Source organism: Diplotaxodon limnothrissa, linkage group LG7 (genome assembly GCF_057381915.1).
Source record: "Diplotaxodon limnothrissa isolate DT_005_m linkage group LG7, D_limnothrissa_male_GT1.1, whole genome shotgun sequence".
NCBI lineage: Eukaryota > Metazoa > Chordata > Actinopteri > Cichliformes > Cichlidae > Diplotaxodon > Diplotaxodon limnothrissa.
The window spans coordinates 1,444,706-1,467,825 of record NC_140602.1 but is presented as its reverse complement, the minus strand read 5'-3'; the positions used below and the strand labels follow the sequence as shown (position 1 = coordinate 1,467,825).

The window sequence follows — 23,120 nt, the reverse complement described above, 5'->3', positions numbered from 1 at the left end:
TTCAGTAATGTTTCTATTGTGTTTTGTATTTGTTTTATTTGTGTATCATTGCTGTAGTTTCAGCTTTGTCTAATTCCCAGTGTCTTCACTTATCTTGAGTATTTAAAGCCTCAGTTTAATAGTGCTCGTTGTCAGTGTTATCCTCCCTTAGTGCACCTTTGTTAAAGAGCTTCGATTCCACTCTTTGCTGTTTGGTTTTTTGCTCCTTGCTGCTGCCTTGTGAGTCCTCCATTTGGGGCCTTTACTGCAGTTTGCTTCAAACACTTTGCTTCAAATCTTGTTTGATTTACAATCAAACAAACCTAAAAATCATTTAAATGAGCACATTACCATGGAAACAGGAAGATACACGGGCTCTCCCCCTCTATCAGTATTCACCTCAGCTGCGATGCATTGAGAGAACTCACTGGCTTCTGTGTTTTAACATGGGCAGAGTTTAAAAAGAAAATACTCAAGTCTGACACAAAAACATATGGTTTGGTTTAACAGTGGCTCTCACTGAAAACCTGCAAAACTCCAATGGCCTCCCTCTTTAACAGCCTCTCTGAACTTTGACTCAGAGGACAAAGTAAACACTTACAAGAGACAGGGCTACTGCTACTACTAATGGCAAGTCAGCCAGCTTTCAGTACAGTCCAGTTTGACCATGTTCCTTTCTGTTGTGCTGCTGTGGCTCTGTGTTTGCTTCATTGTTCTTCAGCTCAAATCTCGGAGACCCAAGAACTTTCCACCGGGACCCCCTATCCTGCCCCTGCTAGGCAACACTTTGCAGCTGAGCCTGGAGAACCCTTTAAAGGACTTCGAAAGGGTAAGAAAAAAAATGCTGCAATAAAGAGGATTTTGTTTAAGGTGCATATTGTTATGGCACTGGTGAAATTACTACTATTAGCATTTAAATATGTCTAAATGTCTGGATGCTAATGTAGCCGGTCTGGCCTTAAACTCTGATTGCCGTTAGTTCTCTGCGTTGTGTTGTGCGAATGACCAGAGGACTCAGCTCTCACTAGGGTTGCCAACTCCCTGAAAAATAAATAAGGGACACCTCGTGGCCAGGGCCGGGCGACCCAGTTGTCTTCACCCTTCCCAGTGTGGTGAATTTTCTAGCTCTTTTTTTGTGTGTGAAATTATTTTTTTAACCATTTGACTTGAAGTTGATTTAAGTAGATGCATATTCTATTCTTTGTGATATGAACACATGTGAAACAAATGATCATTTAGCCATTTATTTTTAGCTCAAAATGACAACATTAACACAGTAAAACAGGTCTCTTTCTTAAACAGAAGCCTGTCATGCTTAACTTTTGAGAATATAAGTAAATCTTTCTTTAAAAGAACTCTGTCCTGCTTAACTTAAAATAATATAAATTAATAGAAAGCAATAGAACAAAAATATTCTTGTAACTGTGCACATTTAGTGCATTTAGTACAATTGGCTTCAGTTGAGGTATTATTTCAGCTTTTCTAATGCTAATCAGCTGCTCCTGTTTGTAAACCCGCTTGTTCCCATGATTAAGCATCTTAACTCATCATCATTATTCATCTATGTATTACTTTTATGTATTAGTCATCTATTTGTTGTAATCATCTATCCTTGCAGTCGTTTATTACACAAAATAAATTATATTATCACACTTCTGGCCACATAGCGCTGATATTCACTGCACATGCCCATATTAACTTTTTCCAGCCAGGTGTTTTCCTTTTCCCATTCTTCCCTTTCTCTGAGGGGAACAAACATTGCTGCTCTAATGCTGGGCTCACACTGTGCGGTTTTAGGCCCATTTTGAGACGATTTTTGAGTGATCGGACCGATTTTGGCCTTCATCATGCATCGTGTAGTATACGTGGGGTAACGAGAAGCGATTAACACCTCACGACCAGCTCCCGATCATCAATCGCTCGTGACGTGTCACCGCAGCCGCTCACACTGCTCACTCGCAAACACGTAAACGTCGGTGAAAAAGATGGAGCAGCACGGCTGTGCAGCGTGTGATCTGGACACAAGCAATGGAGGCACAACTTGTAGAACTTTGGAAAGCTCATCCGAGCCTTTTCGATGTGGCCTCACAAAATTATCACGACCACAACAACCGTGAAAATAGTTGGATTTACATGCTGCTCAATCACAGCCTGATCATGTTTTTCATTAGCAATTTAGCAAAGTTGATGGTGGTAGTGTGTCTGTGTGAGTGAAAGACAGAGAGGGAGAGAGCGACAGATTTTCTGTTATAACCTTCATTTTATGGACGCACAGTGTGAGCACTCAGGTCGCATCAGAGCATCGGGCGGTATAGTGTGAGACCTGCATCGTGACCTACCAACTTCTAACCCCTGCGAGTCAATCGTGCAGTTTGAAAATCGCACAGTGTCTGTCCAGCTTTAGGTGTACTGTCGTCCGAGACTTGCACCGCAGTGTCGGCGTTTGTTTCCCTGTTGGCCATGCTTGTTGTTGTGGTCATCTGTTGTCTTCCGGTATTTTCTCCGCAAGCGACCTTTCCTCGACCAATGAGATGAGCGGTAATCTGACTTGTCATACTCGAATTGTCATAAGTGTGCTGTCAGCTCATTGGTCACAAAGCAGGAGAGGGGCTGGGAATTATGTTTTCAAACAAAGCGTTAATTCCATAAACATTTATAGACTACTTTTGATTCTCACTGTATTACGGGACAAAGTGCGTCCCTTATTAGCTCAATACGGGACGTGTACTTTTGTTTCGAAATACGGGACGATTCCGTATTTTAAGGGACGGTTGGCAACCCTAGCTCTCACTTTGCCAGCTGGGTGGATTTATTCTCCCCGAACTGTTTAAAATAAAAACAAAACAGCACAGCGACTTCACTTTACTGGACTTCTGCATGAACACCTTCAAGGGAGAGAGAAGCATAGCGGCCCACATGAGAAGCCACCTGCATGCTCCTATGCTCTGGTCTGAGATGGCTAACTAGCATGTTACAATAAAGTGCTGTACTCGACAGAGAAACTAATTCACACTAAAACATCGAACAGAACTGTGAGACAAAATGCACAAAGGGAACGAGCAGTGTTTGGATTACTTCCAGTTACTTTAACTGTGTTTATCCGCTCTGTAACTGAGAACACTAGCTTACGCTCACCTCTCCTCAGCGGGGCCTCTAGGCGACTGAGGAAAATAGCGCTGCGCAGCTACAGGAAGTGACTTTGTGGGAAGTCAAAGGTCCCATAAACAAAATAAAAGCTCCCAAAATATAAATACAGAAAATAAACATATATAAATAAACACATATACATAACCAATACTGACAAAGCAAGATAACACTGCAGGATGGATCTTTGGTGAAATATAAATTATTTTTTAATACACCCGTTACACTAACACATCAGGAAATTTTTCTGCTTTTCCTGAAATGAATGAAACCGTTGCTGTTACAAACTGAATGAAACATAATGACAACCAAAAACATCTTGAGCTGTAAGGGCACAAATTACCTGGCAGCAACAACAGTGCACCCGTTTACTCTGTGTGATTGCAAAACATGAACTTGGCGTCCCAGCAGTACTGCACCTCTTACACAACAGGAGTTTTCTAACATCTTTATGTAGATATTTATTAAATATGTTTATAATTTTAATGAAAGGAAGTTGTTATTTTTTGTCCTTCAAGTTATTTTAAAAACAGTTTTTTTTTTATAAACAACAGCAGACTACCAATATTTCACCAAAGTACTGCATCAGATAAGATAGTTATTCTACAATGTTGGGTGTGTGTTAGTACAACACACTCATTCGTTTCATAGTTCAGCAGTTATAAAGGAGACAAAAGGTTTTGGTGGGTTAGGACACGTGCCAGCAAGCAAACTGTCCAGGGGCGAGTCTCTTCTGGTTGGACATGAATACATTTGCATCTGATTGGCTGACAATAACCATATCACACAAAGGTGCCATTATGCCCGGTCTTAGATCATGTTACAGCAGGCTGCTATATTAGGAACCACACAAAGCTCTACACAGGAGGTTTGTCCCTAAATGCATTTTATCCTCTCTGTATGTTTTGTAATATTTAAATGCAATGTTTCTATATCATGTGCTCAGCTGTGCAAATATGTTTAGCCCACTTTAAACATATGACTTATCCTGTGCTTGTTATCGCCTTCCCTCCCAGCTGAGGAAGTCTTATGGAGATGTCTACAGTATCTTTATTGGCCCTAAACCAGCAGTAATCATCAATGGGATGAAGGCCATAAAGGAGGCCATGGTGACCAAGGCTAGTGATTTTGCTGGACGACCTCAAGACTTGTTTGTTAATGATGTCACCAAGAGTAAAGGTAGGAATGGATGTTTGTGTCTGTGTGTGCCTGTATGTCTGTGTCTATATGTCAGGTTGAGTATCAGACGCCACCTCTCTGGGGACATCTCAGGCCCTCCAAGGTTTGGAGGCCTATCTCCCCCTACCACCACTTCCCCTGCCAATGGCGGACTCCCTCAGGTGTCGGTGCGTTGGTGGTTCTTTGTGTCTGGGGGTGGGCGTCCAGGTACACACCGGCTCACTCCTTGGCGGCCGCTTATCGGGGCCTGGAGCCTGGGGTTCGCTCGGGCCACTTCGGAGGTGGGGTGCCCCCGGCCTCTCGGCCTGGGGCTCGGTCACTCAGGCACAGCTGGCTGCCGGCGGAGCGCACGGGCGCGTCACTGCAACTCCCCCTGGCTTCTGCTCCACGGCTGCTGAGTGAGCTCTTTCTGGGACAGTGGCGCGGCTGCCCCTCTGTTGGTCTTCCTTGGTCTCTTGTGTTCTGGGGACCTCTGGATGTCTGGAGTTTTGATCTCCTCCATACCTGCTTCATGCCCTGGAGGACGGGGCTGTGGCCCCCCCACACCCTCTAGCAGATCGTTACATGGAGAAACCTTTGGAATGCAAGCATGCTGATCCACACAGGTATGCACACATGGGTATTCACAGACGCGGACTACAGCTTTCTTGGCTGCTGCCTCAAAGCACATTGTGCGCTGTCTATCTTGCGTGCTGCACAATATCGTTTATTATTTAGTATCTATTGATATCTACTGCTAGCTAGTTTATTGTGATGGTGCCGTTTTTTTTTTATTATGTTGCTCTTTGTTGTTTGCTTTCTCTTCTGTTTTTTTCTCCATACAGGTGACCCAGGTGTTTTTTTTGTTGTTTTTTTTTCCTTTCTTCTCCCCCTTCTCACCGTCTCTTCTCCCCTTTGGTTTTCTTTCTCTCCCTCTCTTTCTTTCATTCTTTCTCCCTGTCCTATCCCCCAGTCATGTCTGTCCCGTTTGTAGCAACTGAAAATAAAATAAATTCATAATTATAATAAAGGTCAATCAAATGGACCAATATGGCAAGGCCATGATGATCCACTTGGTAAAATAAATCCGCTTGGCATCTTTCTTGGCCTTAAGACAACAATTCTGATGCTAAAGATCCAAAAGGGACACAAAAAAACAAACAAAAAAAAAAGATGTCACCAAGAATAAAGGTAAAGCAGGTATTATATTGTATAGGACACATTTTTGTCTTTATATTTTTATCATTTGGTATGCAGTATATGCATATTTCACCTTTGTTCTTCTTGCATTATTATCTCAGGAAATGACTTTGAGGTAACACTCAGATAAGAGTGTTTTATACACTGTGTCAGTAACATGTCACAGTAGTATTTGACATGTGAAACAAATGAAAAGGAAATAAGAGCACTTTGTGTATGTCTTTGTAAAAGGCATCTCAACATAGTGTGCAAAAATCACAGAGCGTAAGCATGTTGGAAATATGATACACTGATAAAAAAGCATCTGAAAGAGGCAAAACAGTGAGAGTTAAACCGTGGCTACACCAGAGTTTGTTTCTCTTTAAGAAAACCAGTTTTTTGTTCAGTGTTCATGTGAAACAGGACGTGTGGCAGGCAGAGAGTGAACCCAGTGTGCAGGACTCAGCAGATACACTTAGATCACATCTTTATTAATGCTGGAAATGAGACAAAGCAACTATCCATCCATCTTCATCCGCTTTATCCGAGGCCGGGTCACGGGGGCAGCAGCCTAAGCAGAGAGGCCCAGACCTCCCTCTCCCCAGCCACCTCCTCCAGCTTATCCGGGGGAACACCAAGGCGTTCCCAGGCCAGCCGAGAGATATAATCTCTCCAGCGTGTCCTGGGTCTTCCCCGGGGCCTCCTCCCGGTGGGACATGCCTGGAACACCTCACCCAGGAGGCGCCCAGGAGGCATCCTTGTCAGATGCCCGAACCACCTCAGCTGGCTCCTTTCGATGTGGAACAGCAGCGGCTCTACTCTGAGCCCCTCCCGGATGGCCGAACTTCTCACCCTATCTCTAAGGGAGAGGCCAGCCACCCTTCGGAGGAAGCTCATTTCCACTGCTTGTATCCGCGATCTCGTTCTTTCGGTCACTACCCACAGCTCGTGGCCATAGGTGAGGGTAGGGACGTAGATCGACCGGTAAATTGAGAGCTTCGCTTTTACACTCAGCTCCCTCTTCACCACGACGGACCGGTGCAGCGTCTGCATCACTGCAGCTGCAGCCCCAATCCGTCTGTCGATCTCCGGCTCCCTTCTCCCATCACTTGCGAACAAGACCCCGAGATACTTGAACTCCTCCACTTGGGGCAGGAACTCATCCCCGACCCGGAGTGGACACTCCACCCTTTTCCGGCTGAGAACCATGGCCTCAGATTTGGAGGTGCTGATCCTCATTCCCGCTGCTTCACACTAGGCTGCGAACCGTTCCAGTGCGAGCTGGAGGCCCTCACCCGATGAAGCCAACAGAAACACATCATCCGCAAAAATCAGAGATGAGATTCTGAGCCCACCAAAGTTAAAGCCCTCCGCCACTTGGCTGCGCCTAGAAATCCTGTCCATAAAAATTATGAACAGAATCGGAGACAAAGGGCAGCCCTGGCGGAGCCCATCACCCACCGGGAACGAGTCCGACTTATTGCTGGCAATGCAAACCAAGCTCTTGCAACGGTTGTATAGGGATCGAATGGCCCGTAGCAATGGGCCAGACACCCCATACTCCCGCAACACCTCCCACAGGACACCCTGAGGGACACGGTCGAATGCCTTCTCCAAGTCCACAAAACACATGTAGACTGGTTGGGCAAACTCCCATGCACCCTCAAGTATCCTCGAGAGGATAAAGAGCTGGTCCAGTGTTCCGCGACCAGGACGAAAACCGCATTGTTCCTCCTGTATCCGAGGTTCGACTATGGAGACTCTGAACATGGTCCATTCGGACTCAATGTCCCCAGTCTCCCTCGGAATGCTGTTGAAGCTCTGCCGGAGGTGTGCGTTGAAGATCTCGCGGACTGGGCCTCTGCTAGACGTTCCCAGCACACCCTCACTACGCGTTTAGGTGCACCGGGTCTGTCCAGCGTTTTCAGCAGGTTGGTTCCAGAGTCCAAGCCATGCGTAGAGGTGAGCCCGACTATATCTAGCCGGTACCTCTCAACCTCACGCACAAACTCAGGCTCCTTCCCCACCAGAGAGGTGAAAGTGAAACCAACTAGGCTGTTTGATCGAAACTTAAAGTGTGGTGTGACGTGAGAGCAAGTATATAAATAACTAGGCTTCCGTTTGTGCTTCAGACCTGGAGTTGTGTGTTTTGTCTTAAGGTCTCCATATCCAGAAATGTAGAATAAAGATCATTTTTTAAAGTAAAAGACCACTTTGAGCCGTGTCTTTCTTGGCCCTAAAGAATCGAAAAGAACTGAAATTTAATACCCGGTAACACTATCCCGGGCAGGGTAAATTGTTCCCTCGATGTTTTCTTCATAAGGGTCTTTTGAAAGCAACTAAACAAAGAGAAAACACTGTTACGACCCATCTAGGGCCAGGAAATAACACGAGTGAGGCACTCGCGCTCCCCCCAAACACCCAAGCAGCGGCAGGGAACAAATCTGTTCTTTACAGTGGGGCAAAAAAGTATTTAGTCAGCCACCGATTGTGCAAGTTCCCCCACTTAAAATGATGACAGAGGTCAGTAATTTGCACCAGAGGTACACTTCAACTGTGAGAGACAGAATGTGAAAAAAAAAAATCCATGAATCCACATGGTAGGATTTGTAAAGAATTTATTCGTAAATCAGGGTGGAAAATAAGTATTTGGTCACCTCAAACAAGGAAAATCTCTGGCTCTCACAGACCTGTAACGTCCTCTGTAAGAAGCTTTTCTGTCCCCCACTCGTTACCTGTATGAATGGCACCTGTGTGAACTCATCATCTGTATAAAAGACACCTGTCCACAGCCTCAAACAGTCAGACTCCAAACTCCGCCATGGCCAAGACCAAAGAGCTTTCGAAGGACACCAGGAAAAGTATTGTAGACCTGCACCAGACTGGGAAGAGTGAATCTACAATAGGCAAGCAGCTTGGTGTGAAAAAATCAACTGTGGGAGCAATCATCAGAAAATGGAAGACATACAAGACCACTGATAATCTCCCTCGATCTGGGGCTCCACGCAAGATCTCATCCCGTGGGGTCAAAATGATCATGAGAACGGTGAGCAAAGATCCCAGAACCACACGGGGGGACCTGGTGAATGACCTGCAGAGAGCTGGGACCAAAGTAACAAAGGTCACCATCAGTAACACACTACAACGGCAGGGAATCAAATCCCGCAGTGCCAGACGTGTTCCGCTGCTGAAGCCAGTGCATGTCCAGGCCCGTCTGAAGTTTGCCAGAGAGCACATGGATGATACAGCAGAGGATTGGGAGAATGTCATGTGGTCAGATGAAACCAAAGTAGAACTTTTTGGTATAAACTCAAATCGTCGTGTTTGGAGGAAGAAGAATACTGAGTTGCATCCCAAGAACACCATACCTACTGTGAAGCATGGGGGTGGAAACATCATGCTATGGGGCTGTTTTTCTGCCAAGGGGACAGGACGACTGATCCGTGTTAAGGACAGAATGAATGGGGCCATGTATCGTGAGATTTTGAGCCAAAACCTCCTTCCATCAGTGAGAACTTTGAAGATGAAACGAGGCTGGGTCTTCCAACATGACAATGATCCAAAACACACCGCCCGGGCAACAAAGGAGTGGCTCCGTAGGAAGCATTTGAAAGTCCTGGAGTGGCCTAGCCAGTCTCCAGACCTCAACCCCATAGAAAATCTGTGGCGGGAGTTGAAAGTCCGTGTTGCTCGGCGACAGCCCCAAAACATCACTGCTCTCGAGAAGATCTGCATGGAGGAATGGGCCAAAATACCAGCTACTGTGTGTGCAAACCTGGTAAAGACCTATAGTAAACGTTTGACCTCTGTTATTGCCAACAAAGGTTATGTTACAAAGTATTGAGTTGTATTTTTGTTATTGACCAAATACTTATTTTCCACCCTGATTTACGAATAAATTCTTTACAAATCCTACCATGTGGATTCATGGATTTTTTTTTCACATTCTGTCTCTCACAGTTGAAGTGTACCTCTGGTGCAAATTACTGACCTCTGTCATCATTTTAAGTGGGGGAACTTGCACAATCGGTGGCTGACTAAATACTTTTTTGCCCCACTGTATAATGTGACAACAAAACGGGAATGTCAACACTTCAGGGTGAGCCAAGGCCAAAATAATAAACAAAGCTAAAATCTAAACAAATCCCGCACCCCTGACCTTACCAAAAGTCAAAAGTAACGACAGGGTCTGACCTCCTTAACTAATTCAAAACAGGAGAAAACTGGTGGTCAAAAGAAATGGCAGCTCACCCCTACCCACTCCACTTCCACAACTGTCAAAACAGCACTGCAGGGGTACACTGCTGGGTCGTGAGGAGAAACGCGAGAACCTCTCCCACCGCAGCACTCCAGCCTCCTTTTAATGGGCTGGAACCAGTCACGTCGGAGCTGTATATCCACACACCAATCGGAGCAGGGCCCTGGCACAGCTGAATTAACATAAACAGATGCATTGACTGCACAAAACAAACACATAAAAATAGGGTCAAAGACCCCAGACCAGACAGTTCAGGCTCCACCAGCCTCCTGAAAGCCAGGTTGCTTCACTTTTCTAGTCAAACACTTAAAAAGAGGCAGCATGGCGGCTCAGTGGTTGTCTGGTGGTCTCCCTGTGTCTGCGTGGCTTTTCTCCTGGTTCTCTCTCCCAGAAGGTTGATTCTGTTCATCTAGACATAGTGTTTTCAATGGGAGAAACGTCTTCTTCAGTCTTACTTACATGGATGATTGAGCATGCACCAAGACATTTTAATCCTGGTTCTCTGGTTTCTTCCGTCATTAAAACATGCTCTCTGTATCGGAGCATGTCACTCTCATCAAAGACCTTTTTAATCTCAAGAGTGTAACTTCTTGGTCAAATAAAAGATGAAATAAATATTACTAATACTAAATTCTTGAACTTTGCTGACAATGTCCAATTGTGTAGTTTTGCACTGTTAACACGACAATCCCAAACTAGATACTGCATGTGTACCATCAGCATGACTCTGTAAAGTGTAATGGTACTAAAAAGGTCTGCATGCAGTTTATACCTGTCACCCAGCGATTTTAGTGAATTTTCTCTACATTAACACAATTTAGAGTTCTAGAACATAACAGCAGTGATGATCAAAGGTTCAAATAGATGATTCTTAAGTTTGTTGTTCCCCTTTTGTGTTGGTGAACTTGTTGTAGGGGTTATTCTGGCAGATTATGGCTCTAGTTGGAGGGAACATCGTCGCTTTGCTCTGATGACTTTGAGGAACTTTGGTCTGGGGAAGAACTCGATGGAGGACAGGATTCATGAAGAGATTAAATACACCGTCAGTACCCTGGAAAAGAGCATTGGTATGTCATTTAACATAGAATTGTTCATTGTGCTGTTGTTTCTGTTGTTCTTGTGTATTCCTTTGGTTTTTATAACTTACATTACGCCTCCCACAGGTAAAACCATGAGTCCTCAAGTTATGTTTCACAATGCAGCGTCCAACATCATCTGCCAGGTCCTGTTCGCTAGACGCTACGAGTATGACAATGCGCTAATCAAAGTGATTGTTAGGTGCTTTACTGAGAATTCCAAGATAGCCAATGGCCCGTGGGCTATGGTGAGTAAAACAGCAACAAAATGATAAAATAAAAGAAATGACTTAATTATTGCAAATACAGCGTCCTGTAACCATCTTCTGTTACAACTGAAGCATAGAGGAAAATAAACGATTGTCCTTCTTTGCAGCTGTATGACTCTTTTCCTTTAATTCGTTACCTACCACTGCCCTTCATGAAAGCCTTCAAGAATGCAGAGGTAACATTTAAAATCCCTTTAATTACATTGAAATAATCTGTGGATTTCATCAATATTAAGAAAAAGTCAATGCTAATACAGTCATAGTTACTTGTGTTTTTTTAGACAGTTGAAAATCTTGTAAATGAGTTTATAAGAGAGCACAAGAAGACCCGAGTTCCCGGAGAGCCACGGGACTTTGTTGACTGCTATCTGGATGAACTGGAGAAGGTGTGTGTGAAATGAGGAGTTTACTATCCCAGATATTATAATAAAGCAATTGATTACATTTAAAATAACTATAAAAAATAGATTTTACATTAAGGAGACTACACATATGGCTGTGACCTTTTCACCCTGTAACAACAAAGTTGAATTTCCTTATTTGCATAAATCATTCCTCTGACTCAGAGAGGCGATGATGGGTCTTCATTTTCAGAAGACCGGATCTGTCTGCACGCTTTAGACCTTCACTTTGCTGGCACTGACACTACATCCAACACCCTACTTACTGGATTTCTTTACCTTATGAACTATCCGCATGTACAAGGTAAACCTGCATATTTTCTTCTTTTCTTTCAGTTCAACTGATGTTTGTCCATTTAAAATTGGTTGCACTTACCTTTGTGTGACACATGCCACTTATATGCTGTAGACTATGACAATCAATGGAAAGCAACTATTTTCAGCCGATTGGTTTAACTCAACATACTGCTGATTCACTGAACATATTTGGTATAATGTCGGTAACGTGTTGCCCTGCTCTGGCAGAACGGTGTCAGCGGGAGATAGACCGAGTGTTGGAAGGGAAAGACCGGGTCAGTTTTGAGGACAGACACAATATGCCCTACGTGCAGGTGCCGTACAGCAAAGTTTTATTCACTATTGAACTTATTTTTAAGGTGCCCACCTGGTTCTGGGTGCACACATACATTCTGCTCCAAGCCAAAGCATGAGAAATGTCTTCTCTTCATCCAGGCTGTGATTCATGAGATACAGAGAGTTGCCAACACTGTTCCTCTCAGTGTCTTCCACTGCACCACTAAAGACACAGAGCTGATGGGTTATTCCATTCCCAAGGTAAGGGCCAACTGGTTAAATAGGTAGAGGCAATAAAGTGACGAGCATCCTTAATGGTTTTGAGGTTGATTTCGTCCTCAGGGAACAATGATCATCGAGAATCTGACCTCAGTGCTCAGCGAGGAGGGACAGTGGAAATTCCCTCATGAATTCAACCCTGAAAACTTCCTCGATGACAAAGGAGAGTTTGTTAAACCAGAGGCCTTCATGCCTTTCTCTGCAGGTACATGAAGACACGATTCACATACCGACATAGATGATTAAATCTTCTGTCGTAGATGATACTGAGGTATTTTTTTCAACGTCTCAGGTCCTCGGGTGTGTCTCGGGGAAGGTCTGGCTCGCATGGAGCTCTTCCTCATCATGGTGACTCTGCTGAGGAAGTTCAAGTTCATCTGGCCCGAGGACGCAGGAGAACCAGACTTCACTCCAGTCTATGGGGTCACTCTGACTCCCAAACCTTACCGCATGAAAGTCCAACTCAGAACGCCGCAGTGAGGTCACAAACTAACCATGGAAATCCTGGAAATCCTGGTGGGAACGCATCTGGGATACTATTAAGTGAAAGATTATAGAGCATTCCAGTTTTTGTCTTCTGTTGTATTATTGAAACAAGAAATAAACACATGAAACTCCCCTTTATGTTTCTAACAGTTCCTGCAGTCTAAATATTTATTTTCACACAGTCCTTTTTTTCTTACTGTAGCATCCCCGGTTGAAAAGATGGTCTCTCAAACTGATGGTTCACAATCCTTTTATTAAACAGCCGTGTATGTGAACACACCGTAAGAGCTACAACATACAGAATAAAAGACTATTAGTAAATCAAACAGTGTGTTACCTTTAACCTTTTGACTTATTGATTTATTACAAATTAATTCTCCTTACCTTACATAACAAATAACACTAAAACTTGTAAATTATTGCATATAACAGGGAAATCGTTGCATCGCTGCCTAAACATGACGAGGTACGTTAGCGCCCTCTAGTGGGTGAAAACTTAGCCTTTATGCTTAGTAGCGGTCAGCAGCTACATGCTCCGTAAAACAACAAAATGCATATCTACAGGACAAACTTTGTTACAAACCTTGTTCCCTCATCAACCAGGTGCTAAGAAACTGCTTTCGACTCAGTGTTGCACCTTAATAGCCGTTCTTTTCCCCATTCCTGTCCATTAACCATAGAGCACACCTCTCTGTGCATTAAAACTCGCGCTTCTGCCATATGGTTTACGCCACTTGATTTACGGCACCTTGTCGCTCTGTGACTTTCAAAATAAAAGCATTCACTCCAACAATATAATAGCCACTCATAAGTTTACAAAACACTTTACCAAATATTAATGAGGTCATTTACACTTAGCTCACAGCTCTAAACATGGACTAAAGGCAGCTACCAGCCAAACAACGTTAAAACATCAAGCAACCACCTTACAAAAGTCTCTTGCACTACTACAGGCGTCTGACCACTGTCAACAGTCAGTTTTCTTGTCCCGGGCTCTGTGGGGCTGGGCGACGCTGCTGTTCTGGGCCCCGGTCCGGATGGGCCTGGGCCCCTGTGACGGAGTTACACCGTCCCGGGCTGCAGACAGCTGATCTGGGCGCATACACGCACCACCACCATTAGTTTCTACAATTACCGTGGCTGCGCGTCTTTTCGTCGACCGGGCAGATAAACAAAAAGGGGTGAGAGGTATATTTTGAGCGGCGCAGAGGGTGGCCAACATATTTTCCCACTTACCTTTAATAAAGCCGGTCGCGTAGACTCGCTGTGATCGCCGATTATACGGGGGTTATGCAAGCCGATGGTATGGTGTTCCGGGGTTTAAATGGTGGGTTCGCGCGCGCTTGAAAGATCACGTGAACTGCATTATTTTTTTTGTTTGTTTTTTTTTGTTATTGTGAAACACTGTAGGCTGCCTGGAATTGGCCATAAATGTCTCTATATACATATATGTATTGTAGGAATACAGCTGGAAATAAGCTGAGGGGGAAAGATTGTTTGGTAAAAGGAATAATAAAGAGCTTGCAGAGAAAAGCGTCTGGACTTCTTTAAGTTGCTTGAAGACGTTTCACCTCTCATCTGAGAAGCTTCTTCAGTTCTAAGGTCAAATGGTGGAGAGTCCATGGCTCCTTTGACTACGATGACCTGGATGACTGAGAACCTTCACAGACAATAATAAAGAGATGACTATTATGCCTAGTGGGAGGGGCCATGGGGTATAAAAGAAGGCTGTCAGGGCCTACCTGGTTTCTTTTCAGTGAGATGTTACAGAGAGGGTAACATGCAGACTGTGTTTTGTATATAGATGTATAGATGTTGTATATATGTTTGTTTTGTGTTGACTTAAGTTAGTTTCCTATTTTCTTTGTAAATAATCTCTATGTCTGTCTCCACGTTGGTTGAGTGTGGAGTAAGTGCATATGAGAGCATGAGGGTGGGAATGGATGTTTGTATCTGTGTGTGCCTGTATGTCTGTGTCTATATGTCAGGTTGGGTATCAGACGCCACCTCTCTGGGGACATCTCAGGCCCTCCAAGGTTTGGAGGCCTATCTCCCCCCACCAACACTTCCCCTGCCAGTGGCGGACTCCCTCAGGTGTCGGTGCGTTGGTGGTTCTTTGTGTCTGGGGATGGGCGTCCAGGTACACACCGGCTCACTCCTTGGCGGCCGCTTAACGGGACCTGGAGCCTGGGGCTCGCTCGGGCCACTTCGGAGGTGGGGTGCCCCCGGCCTCTCGGCCTGGGGCTCGGTCACTCAGGCACGGCTGGCTGCCGGCGGAGCTCACGGGCGCGTCACTGCAACTCCCCCTGGCTTCTGCTCCGCGGCTGCTGAGTGAGCCCTCATCTGGGACTCTCCTCAGCTCTTTCCGGGACAGTGGCGCGGCTGCCCCTCTGTTGGTCTTCCATGGTCTCTTGTGTTCTGGGGGCCTCTGGATGTCTGGAGTTTTGATCTCCTCCATACCTGCTTCATGCCCTGGAGGACGGGGCTGTGGCCCCCCCACACCCTCTAGCAGATCATTACATGAAGGAACCTTTTAAAAACACAAACGCGTCCATGCTCACAGGTGTACACACGGGTGATCACACCCACAAACTACACCCTTTTTGGCTCCTACCTCAAAGCACACTGTGTTCTGTTGATCTTATGTGCTGCACAATAATGTTTAATATTTAGTATTTACTGTCATATTCCCATATATCATTGTGATGCTGTTTATTCTATTACTCTTGTTCTCTTCTGCTTGCTTGCTTTCTTTTTTCTTTCTCAGCAGGTGATCCAGGTGATTGATATATGCTTTTTTTTTGTCTGCTTATTTAGTTGGTTTTTGTTTTTTTTGCCCTTTATCCCCGTCCCTCTTCTCAGCTGTTCCCCCCCCCTCCCCCCCCCTCTTCCTTTCTCCCTTTTCTTTTCCTCATTCAAGTCTGTCCCGTATCTAGCAAGTGAAAATAAAAAATAAATAAAATAAACAATAAAAGGTGAATCAAATGGACCATTACGGCAAGGCTGGGATGGTCAATTTGTTAAAGTAAATCCGTTGGGCATCTTTCTTTGCCTTTAGACAATAATTCTGATGGCAAAAGAGCCAAACGGGACAGGCAAAAGAAACAACAAAAACAACAGTCAGTTTTCTTGCATTTATATGTTCATTTGTCTCATCATAAACAGTCACACTGAACAAAAAAGTCTGTGTGTGGGGCACTGAGTCACAGGCTGACTTGCAGTCTATCCAGGTGGTGCACAGGTTGGGGAGCGGGGTCTTACAGCATCGAGCGACAGCCATGTCTACCATGGAGCTGGTGCTTCACCCCTCTGCCGAATCCTTTCTGCGCGCCGCTCATGTATTGACCCATGTGCCTGTTCATCTTAGACGCTGGCAGGAGCATCCATGTGATACTGATACTGATACTGAGGTTATTGGCCGGTAGTTGGATGGGACCGGTCCCTTCTGGGGGTCCTTGGGGATCAGGACTGTCCGGCCTTCGGTTAGCCATTCCGGCTGTCTCTCATTGATTAGCAGCTGGTTCATTTGTGCTGCCAGATGCTCGGGGAGTGCAGTCAGCTTCTTCAGCCAGTAGGCAAGAATCATGTTGGGGCATGAAGAAGCAAGTTTTCATACTGGAGACCCTCTGGATGTCTGCCACTGTGATGGTTACTGGACAGCTGTTCTGTCCTGTGACCTAAAACTCAAAGTTGCCAGTCAGAGCTTTTAAACCCTGTTTTCATCACGTTTGATGAACATGCTTCCTGCAACATCCCCAAGTCCTAGTAGTAATAATAAGATGATAAATGAATTCTGAATAATAATTCTCTATATAATAATAAGATTAATAATAATTATGGAAATACTGTTGTAATGGTCCCTATTGCCAGTCTTGGCAGCCGGGGGTCAGTCCGCCAGGGCCTCCGCTCCTGGCCGCCACCCGGCACACAATGCACCCGACCCCTATGGCGCCTCCTGCGGGTGGTGGGCCTGCGGGAGGATGGGCCCATGTCTCCTCTTCGGGCTGTGCCCGGCTGGGCCCCATGGACTAAGGCCCGGCCACCAGACGCTTGCCCTCGGGCACCCTCCCCGGGCCTGGCTCCAGGGTGGGGCCCCGGTAACCCTATCCCGGGCAGGGTAAACTGTTCCCTCGGTGTCCTTTTCATAAGGGTCTTATGAATCGCTCTTTGTCTGGTCCCTCACCCAGGGCCAGTTTGCCATGGGAGACCCTACCAGGGGGCAAAAGCCCCCAGACAACATAGCCCCTGGGATCCCTGGGACACACAAACCCCTCCACCACGATAAGGTAGCGATTCAAGGAGGGTTCGCAGCTGGAACGGTTCGCAGCCGAGTGTGAAGCAGCGGGAATGAGGATCAGCACCTCCAAATCTGAGGCCATGGTTCTCAGCCGGAAAAGGGTGGAGTGCCCACTCCGGGTCGGGGATGAGTTCCTGCCCCAAGTGGAGGAGTTCAAGTATCTCGGGGTCTTGTTCGCAAGTGATGGGAGAAGGGAGCCGGAGATCGACAGACGGATTGGGGCTGCAGCTGCAGTAATGCAGACGCTGCACCGGTCCGTCGTGGTGAAGAGGGAGCTGAGTGTAAAAGCGAAGCTCTCAATTTACCGGTCGATCTACGTCCCTACCCTCACCTATGGCCACGAGCTGTGGGTAGTGACCGAAAGAACGAGATCGCGGATACAAGCGGCAGAAATGAGCTTCCTCCGAAGGGTGGCTGGCCTCTCCCTTAGAGATAGGGTGAGAAGTTCGGCCATCCGGGAGGGGCTCAGAGTAGAGCAGCTGCTGCTCCACATCGAAAGGAGCCAGCTGAGGTGGTTCGGGCATCTGACAAGGATGCCCCCTGGGCGCCTCCTGGGTGAGGTGTTCCAGGCATGTCCCACCGGGAGGAGGCCCCGGGGCAGACCCAGGACACGCTGGAGAGATTATATCTCTCGGCTGGCCTGGGAACGCCTTGGTATTCCCCCGGATAAGCTGGAGGAGGTGGCTGGGGAGAGGGAGGTCTGGGCCTCTCTGCTTAGGCTGCTGCCCCCGCGACCCGGCCCCGGATAAAGCGGATGAAGATGGATGGATGGATGTTGTAATGGTATTCAGAGAATTCTGATTTTATTTCATTATGGTCACTAAATATTGGTGTTTATTGATTAAATGCAGTAACACAACGGTTTTACAGACTGGGGATTTTAAGCTTCCCGACGAGTGTTTCTTGCTTCTCTCTCTGTCTTTGTGTGACGACTCCCACCGCTCTGAGTTTTCTTTGAAGGAGACTGAAACCATCAGAATCAGAATCAGAATGGGGTTTATTGCCAAATGTTGAGCAGGTTTACAACATTAGGAAATTGCTGCGGTGCTTCAGTGCAAACATAGTGTCATAAATAGCACTTAAATAGACATGGAAAAAAATAAAAGTAGGGATAAGAATTAAAAGGATCCACTACATCATTCATTTAAGCTGAGTTCACCTGTGTGAAAGCACTATTTAATTCAATTCAGTAGCACTGTGGAACTGATCCTGACTGGACGCTGACTTGTCTGAGGAACGCTGAACATCAGGAATGAACTAAAGAAATTCCAAACTCTTAAACATTCCAAAGATGCTTTTCCAGGATTACGAGATTAATATAATGCACACTTTGCTTATAGTGCTAACACTTGTTTGTGGAGCTCTGTGAAATATTCACTGCTGATTTGTGCTCAGGTGAGTTTTGAGTCTGGACTTAAAAAGAGGGATGAGTGATGTTTCTTATCTCAGGAGGAAGGACGTTCCAAAGATGGGGGGGCAGAGCAGCAGAAAACCCTGCGCCCCACGATGGCTAGCCGGGGAAAGGGACGGAAAGAAAAGAAGAGCTGAGAGACCGAAAAGGAATGATGATCTGAACAAGGTCAGAGGTATGAAGGCGAGAGATGATGGATAGCCTTGAATGTAGTGAGATAGTGAGATATACCTAATAAAGTGTCCAGCGATTATATGTATTGAATGTCCCCCATCAGCAAAGAACGCATCTATGGTTGGTGTTCACAACTGTTATCATCATATAAGATGATGATAACAGTTCTTGCTGATTGGAGCTGGCTTGGCCCTGACTTATCGACGAATTGAGAAAGCAGAACCGGCTGTTCAAACCCCCACAAGGCTGCCCGCTGGGATTGAAACGATGGGACGAGGCGTGAATTCTCAAAATGGGCTCATTGAGTGCAGCACGGATAAGATCTTGGAGAAGCTTACGGCTGCCGTGAACACTCCGAATAAGACCTCTGAGTGCAAATTAGATTACATCTCGGAGAAGCTCACTGCCGGTCGTGAGTTCTCAGAAATCGGCTCTTTGAGCACAAGAATGACAACATCACGGAGAAGCTCACGGCTCTCCAACGGGAGATTGAGAGACCAGTGTTGGACTGTTAGAACAGCTTTGAAATTCATATGAGTTGTTCGCACTAAAGTAAAAACCACCATCACTTCATGTGGAGACCCCTTTGGCGCCAGCTGCGGCCTCAAGGCTGGAGCTGAACAACAACACCCTGATAACGACTGTGTTGAGTCTGTTCCTTCCCACTCCCTACAAGGCCACCTGGGTTGGCTGGAAGACTGTTTACTTAGCCTGGCAGTATCTCCCTGTTGGAGCTCAGTCTGGGGGGAGTTATTTTGTTCTCCTCGTCTTTCCTCATGTTGTGCTTTTTTCATGTTATACCTCTCTGACCTGTGTTCCCCATGTGATGTTTGTGTAATGTATATATGGTGGGAAGGGTAAGACGGCGCTGGCACGGCTGGCAGCCTTAACCAAATTTCCCTCGGGATGAATAAAGTATGATCAATCAATTAATCAATAACAGTGGAGTTCAGTTTTTTTCTCTGTCAACTCCAGCACTTACCTTTGGCCTCCAAAGCTCGCTTACTTACCTTTGGTATTCCAACTTCTTGTTAATCAATACGTGACACTGATTAGGGCTGTTCGATATAACAGTATATATCGGATAACGATATGAAAACGTCTATCGTTTCATATTACGCTATCGTTTGTTTCGTGGTGTTGCAAAATAAACCTTTTATGGTGATGGTCACTGTAGAGGCTATATTAATTTCTTAAAGTTGTCTTTTTTTCTTATATTTAAAATAACCACACTACAGATGGACAAGCAACTGTTTTAATGCGTTGTCATTAGCAACAACAACGGTAAACCCATCGTGTGACTCCGCTGTCCGCTTGTGTATTTTCCACATAAACCTTTCACAATAAAGCTGAAGATCCTGTTGAGGTTTTTCAAAATAAACTGGAATGATGACAACAAACATTATTCTCAAACATCAAATTTCAGAATATGCATCAAACAAATGACCTCAAATAAAAACATAAAGTAAGTATAAATGGCACTTAGAGTCACCACGTGGATGCAGGCACAAAGAATACCAGTATGACCAGTAAAGATGAGGCAGAACCAGGTAGCTCCAAACAGAAGTACCAGTCCAAACAAATCCAAACTTATTCCTAAATGAGTGGCTACCTCTGTAGCATGGACATGGTTTGGTTATGAAAAGTGTGACATAGACCAGAGAACTGTACGATGCAAGTTATGCAGGAAACCGGCCCCCACCTCAGACTCAAACACGGCAAACCTCTTCTACCACCTACGCAAGAGTCATGTGAAAGAGTGTGGAGAGAGTTTATGGATGAGAAGCAAAAAAGAGCCGTCAGGTGCTCAAAATAAACCTTAGACTCAAACATTAGAACAGGCTCTTCCCAGCAGCACGCCGTGTAATAAATACATAGAAGATGGCGGCTGTTAAAACTTATGTCTAAAAATGTATCGTTTAATGCATCGGTCAAAACACTCGACTCCAGGTACACGACACCCTGCTGAACCCGCAAGTCAAGTTGCCCGAGATTCGCAGAAAGTGTACAATTTTTGTGAAATATATTGTTGTTGGGAGGATAAATGTCTTATATCAGGATATGAGATTTTGGTCATAACACTGATTAATCTGCATTTATCTGGAGGTGGTTGAGTCAGAATGACTTTTCTCCTCACTTACTTTCACACAGAACAAAAAGTAAACACCATGCTTTCAGCAGCATGATAGCGCCATATCACAAAACTCAGATAATCTCAAACCAGTTTTTTGAACGTGATGTGGAGCCAACAAATCTGCAGCTACTGCATGATGCTTTCCTGTCAGTACGGACCAGAATCTGTAAGAAGTGTTGCAGGCACTTTGTTGAGTCTATGTCTGAGGGCAAAAATGGGTTAAATTAGGTAACATTGAGGTGTACCTAATAAAGTGTCTGGAGAGTAAGTAAGTAAAATTTATTTATATAGCACATTTCACAGATAAAAACCACAAAGTGCTTCACAATAAGATCAGACATACAAGTTAAAATTAATTAAAAGCCTGTTTGTGTAAAAATGTCTTCAGCTGCTTTTTAAAGGAGTCAGTAGAGTCTAGACAGCGTAAAGACAACGGCAGGGAGTTCCACAGCCTCGGTGCCTGACAGGCTCGATCCCCACGTGTTTTAAACCCAGTACGTGGGACCACCAGTAGCCTCTGACCTGAAGACCTAAGTGCTCGGGATGAAGCATGAGGTTTCAACAGGTCAGAGATATACTGGGGAGCTTCACCGTGCAGAGCTCTAAAAGTTACAACTAAAAGAGTATGTGCACTGTTGGTGTCAGTGGTGGCAGTTGCACTGCATCTATAGTTAACTTTGATAATTAAGATAAACTTTGAACGTGTTAGTCCAGTGGAGATAACAGAGGAATATAACAGTGGAGTCAAGTTTCTTACAAAGAGCATTTACCTTTGGCCCTCCATTTCTACGAATTCTTGTTACTTATTGTCTGACAAGTAACTTCGCCTGCCGCTGAGTTGTCTGCCTTAATCTGAAAGTGGTTTGTCTCTTGACACGAAGTTGGCACAGGGCGAAAAGTCAACATTAGCAAAGGCAGAGCTGAGCTAACATTTTCTGGCAGGTTATCCAGCTACTCCTCTTTTTGCAGTCCAATTGATTCTATCATGTTGATTTCAGTTTTGCTGCTATGGCTTTGCATTTTCTTTATCATCCTTCAACTCAAGTCCCGAAGACCAAAGAACTTTCCACCAGGACCCCCAATTCTGCCTCTACTGGGAAACATTTTACAGCTGAGACTGGAGAACCCCTTGAAGGACTTTGAGAGAGTAAGAAAACACTTGCAATGAAAGCTATTTTCTTTAAATAGGCTATTTTATGGCACAGATGTAACGACTGTTATTAGTATTTAAATGGGTCTAACTGTTTAGTTACAAAGACATATGATCATCATTATGCTTTTCCTAACATTGACAGATTCCATCATTGCTATAGGTTAAAAACTACAAATGTAAAACAATGGTTGTAAAAATTAATATACTTTTTAAAGCACTGAAAATCTTGCAATATAATGGCACAGGTAACCAATCCTGCGTTCCTTTATGTGATTGCATAACACAATGTCTGCATAGAGTGCACTAGCTACACACTTTGGTGTATCCATCCCATATTCCAAGTCATACATTTTGTTATTTGGATTGTTTTGAAATCAAATCAGATTTGGACATGTGTAATTAAATCTGTTAATCTGTACAAAGGTTTGTGAGTCTGTGCAGGGATCTGCAGACGGGTATTCAGAATGTTCAGTGTATAAATCGGATTTTTTAAATGTGTAAATAATCATTTAAGTGTGCATAGAGATTATTAGCAGAAAAACATTGTTGGAAGCACTGAAAATACAAGTAAGTCATCAGTCATAAATCACCCAGCTTTTCAATTTAATAACTTTTGCCATTGCCAGTGTTGGGGAGTAACGGAATACATGTACCGCCGTTACGTATTTAAAATACAAAATATGAGTAACTGTATTCCGTTACAGTTACCGTTTAAAAAGGTGGTATTCAGAATACAGTTACTTTGTTGAAATAAATGGATTACACTGCGGTACTTTCCTGTTTCATTTTGTCGCGGGTCAGGACTGTTTGGGTTTTGTTTGACAGCTACGCTCTTTGTTCCAGGCGGCAGCGTTACGGTTGCCATGGTTACAGGGCGACGCTCTCTCTCTCCGCGTGTTTCCTGGGTGAGAGAGCGCCTTTTTGTTGTTGTTGTGCTAAGCTAACAGGCAGAATGCTACAAGCATAGCTCTAAAGAATGTAGCATCATGGCCAGTGTAGTCCGTGTTGCAGGGAGAATGGACTGCCATACACATTATGGGTCTGTGAGCGTGAGGAGGGAGAAAAGGGGGAGTGGAAAGGTACGAGCTGTCACCGAGCACAAACGGGAGCTGGAAGCATGTAAATATAATAATAACCACTGCAGCCAAG

At 44.9% G+C, this 23,120-nt stretch overlaps 1 protein-coding gene across 2 annotated transcripts in view; it reads left to right on the top strand.

Moving 5' to 3' along the window:
- The first annotated feature begins 576 nt into the window (after nucleotides 1-576).
- The window catches only part of LOC146627510 (cytochrome P450 2F3-like), a 37,720-nt gene continuing 15,176 nt past the window's right edge, over nucleotides 577-23,120 (top strand). Inside the window, exons 1-11 of one of the 2 annotated variants that reach the window (XM_085358968.1) lie at nucleotides 577-808; nucleotides 4,140-4,302; nucleotides 10,633-10,785; nucleotides 10,882-11,042; nucleotides 11,171-11,239; nucleotides 11,345-11,449; nucleotides 11,630-11,768; nucleotides 11,990-12,075; nucleotides 12,197-12,298; nucleotides 12,380-12,521; nucleotides 12,609-12,930. In XM_085358968.1, the coding sequence (XP_085215094.1) occupies nucleotides 647-808; nucleotides 4,140-4,302; nucleotides 10,633-10,785; nucleotides 10,882-11,042; nucleotides 11,171-11,239; nucleotides 11,345-11,449; nucleotides 11,630-11,768; nucleotides 11,990-12,075; nucleotides 12,197-12,298; nucleotides 12,380-12,521; nucleotides 12,609-12,796 (1,470 nt within the window). In that variant the 5' untranslated portion in view covers nucleotides 577-646 and the 3' untranslated portion in view covers nucleotides 12,797-12,930. Of the gene's footprint in view, nucleotides 809-4,139; nucleotides 4,303-10,632; nucleotides 10,786-10,881; nucleotides 11,043-11,170; nucleotides 11,240-11,344; nucleotides 11,456-11,629; nucleotides 11,769-11,989; nucleotides 12,076-12,196; nucleotides 12,299-12,379; nucleotides 12,522-12,608; nucleotides 12,931-21,863; nucleotides 21,966-23,120 lie in introns of those variants that run through there. The other variant, XM_085358969.1, reaches the window with a different exon arrangement.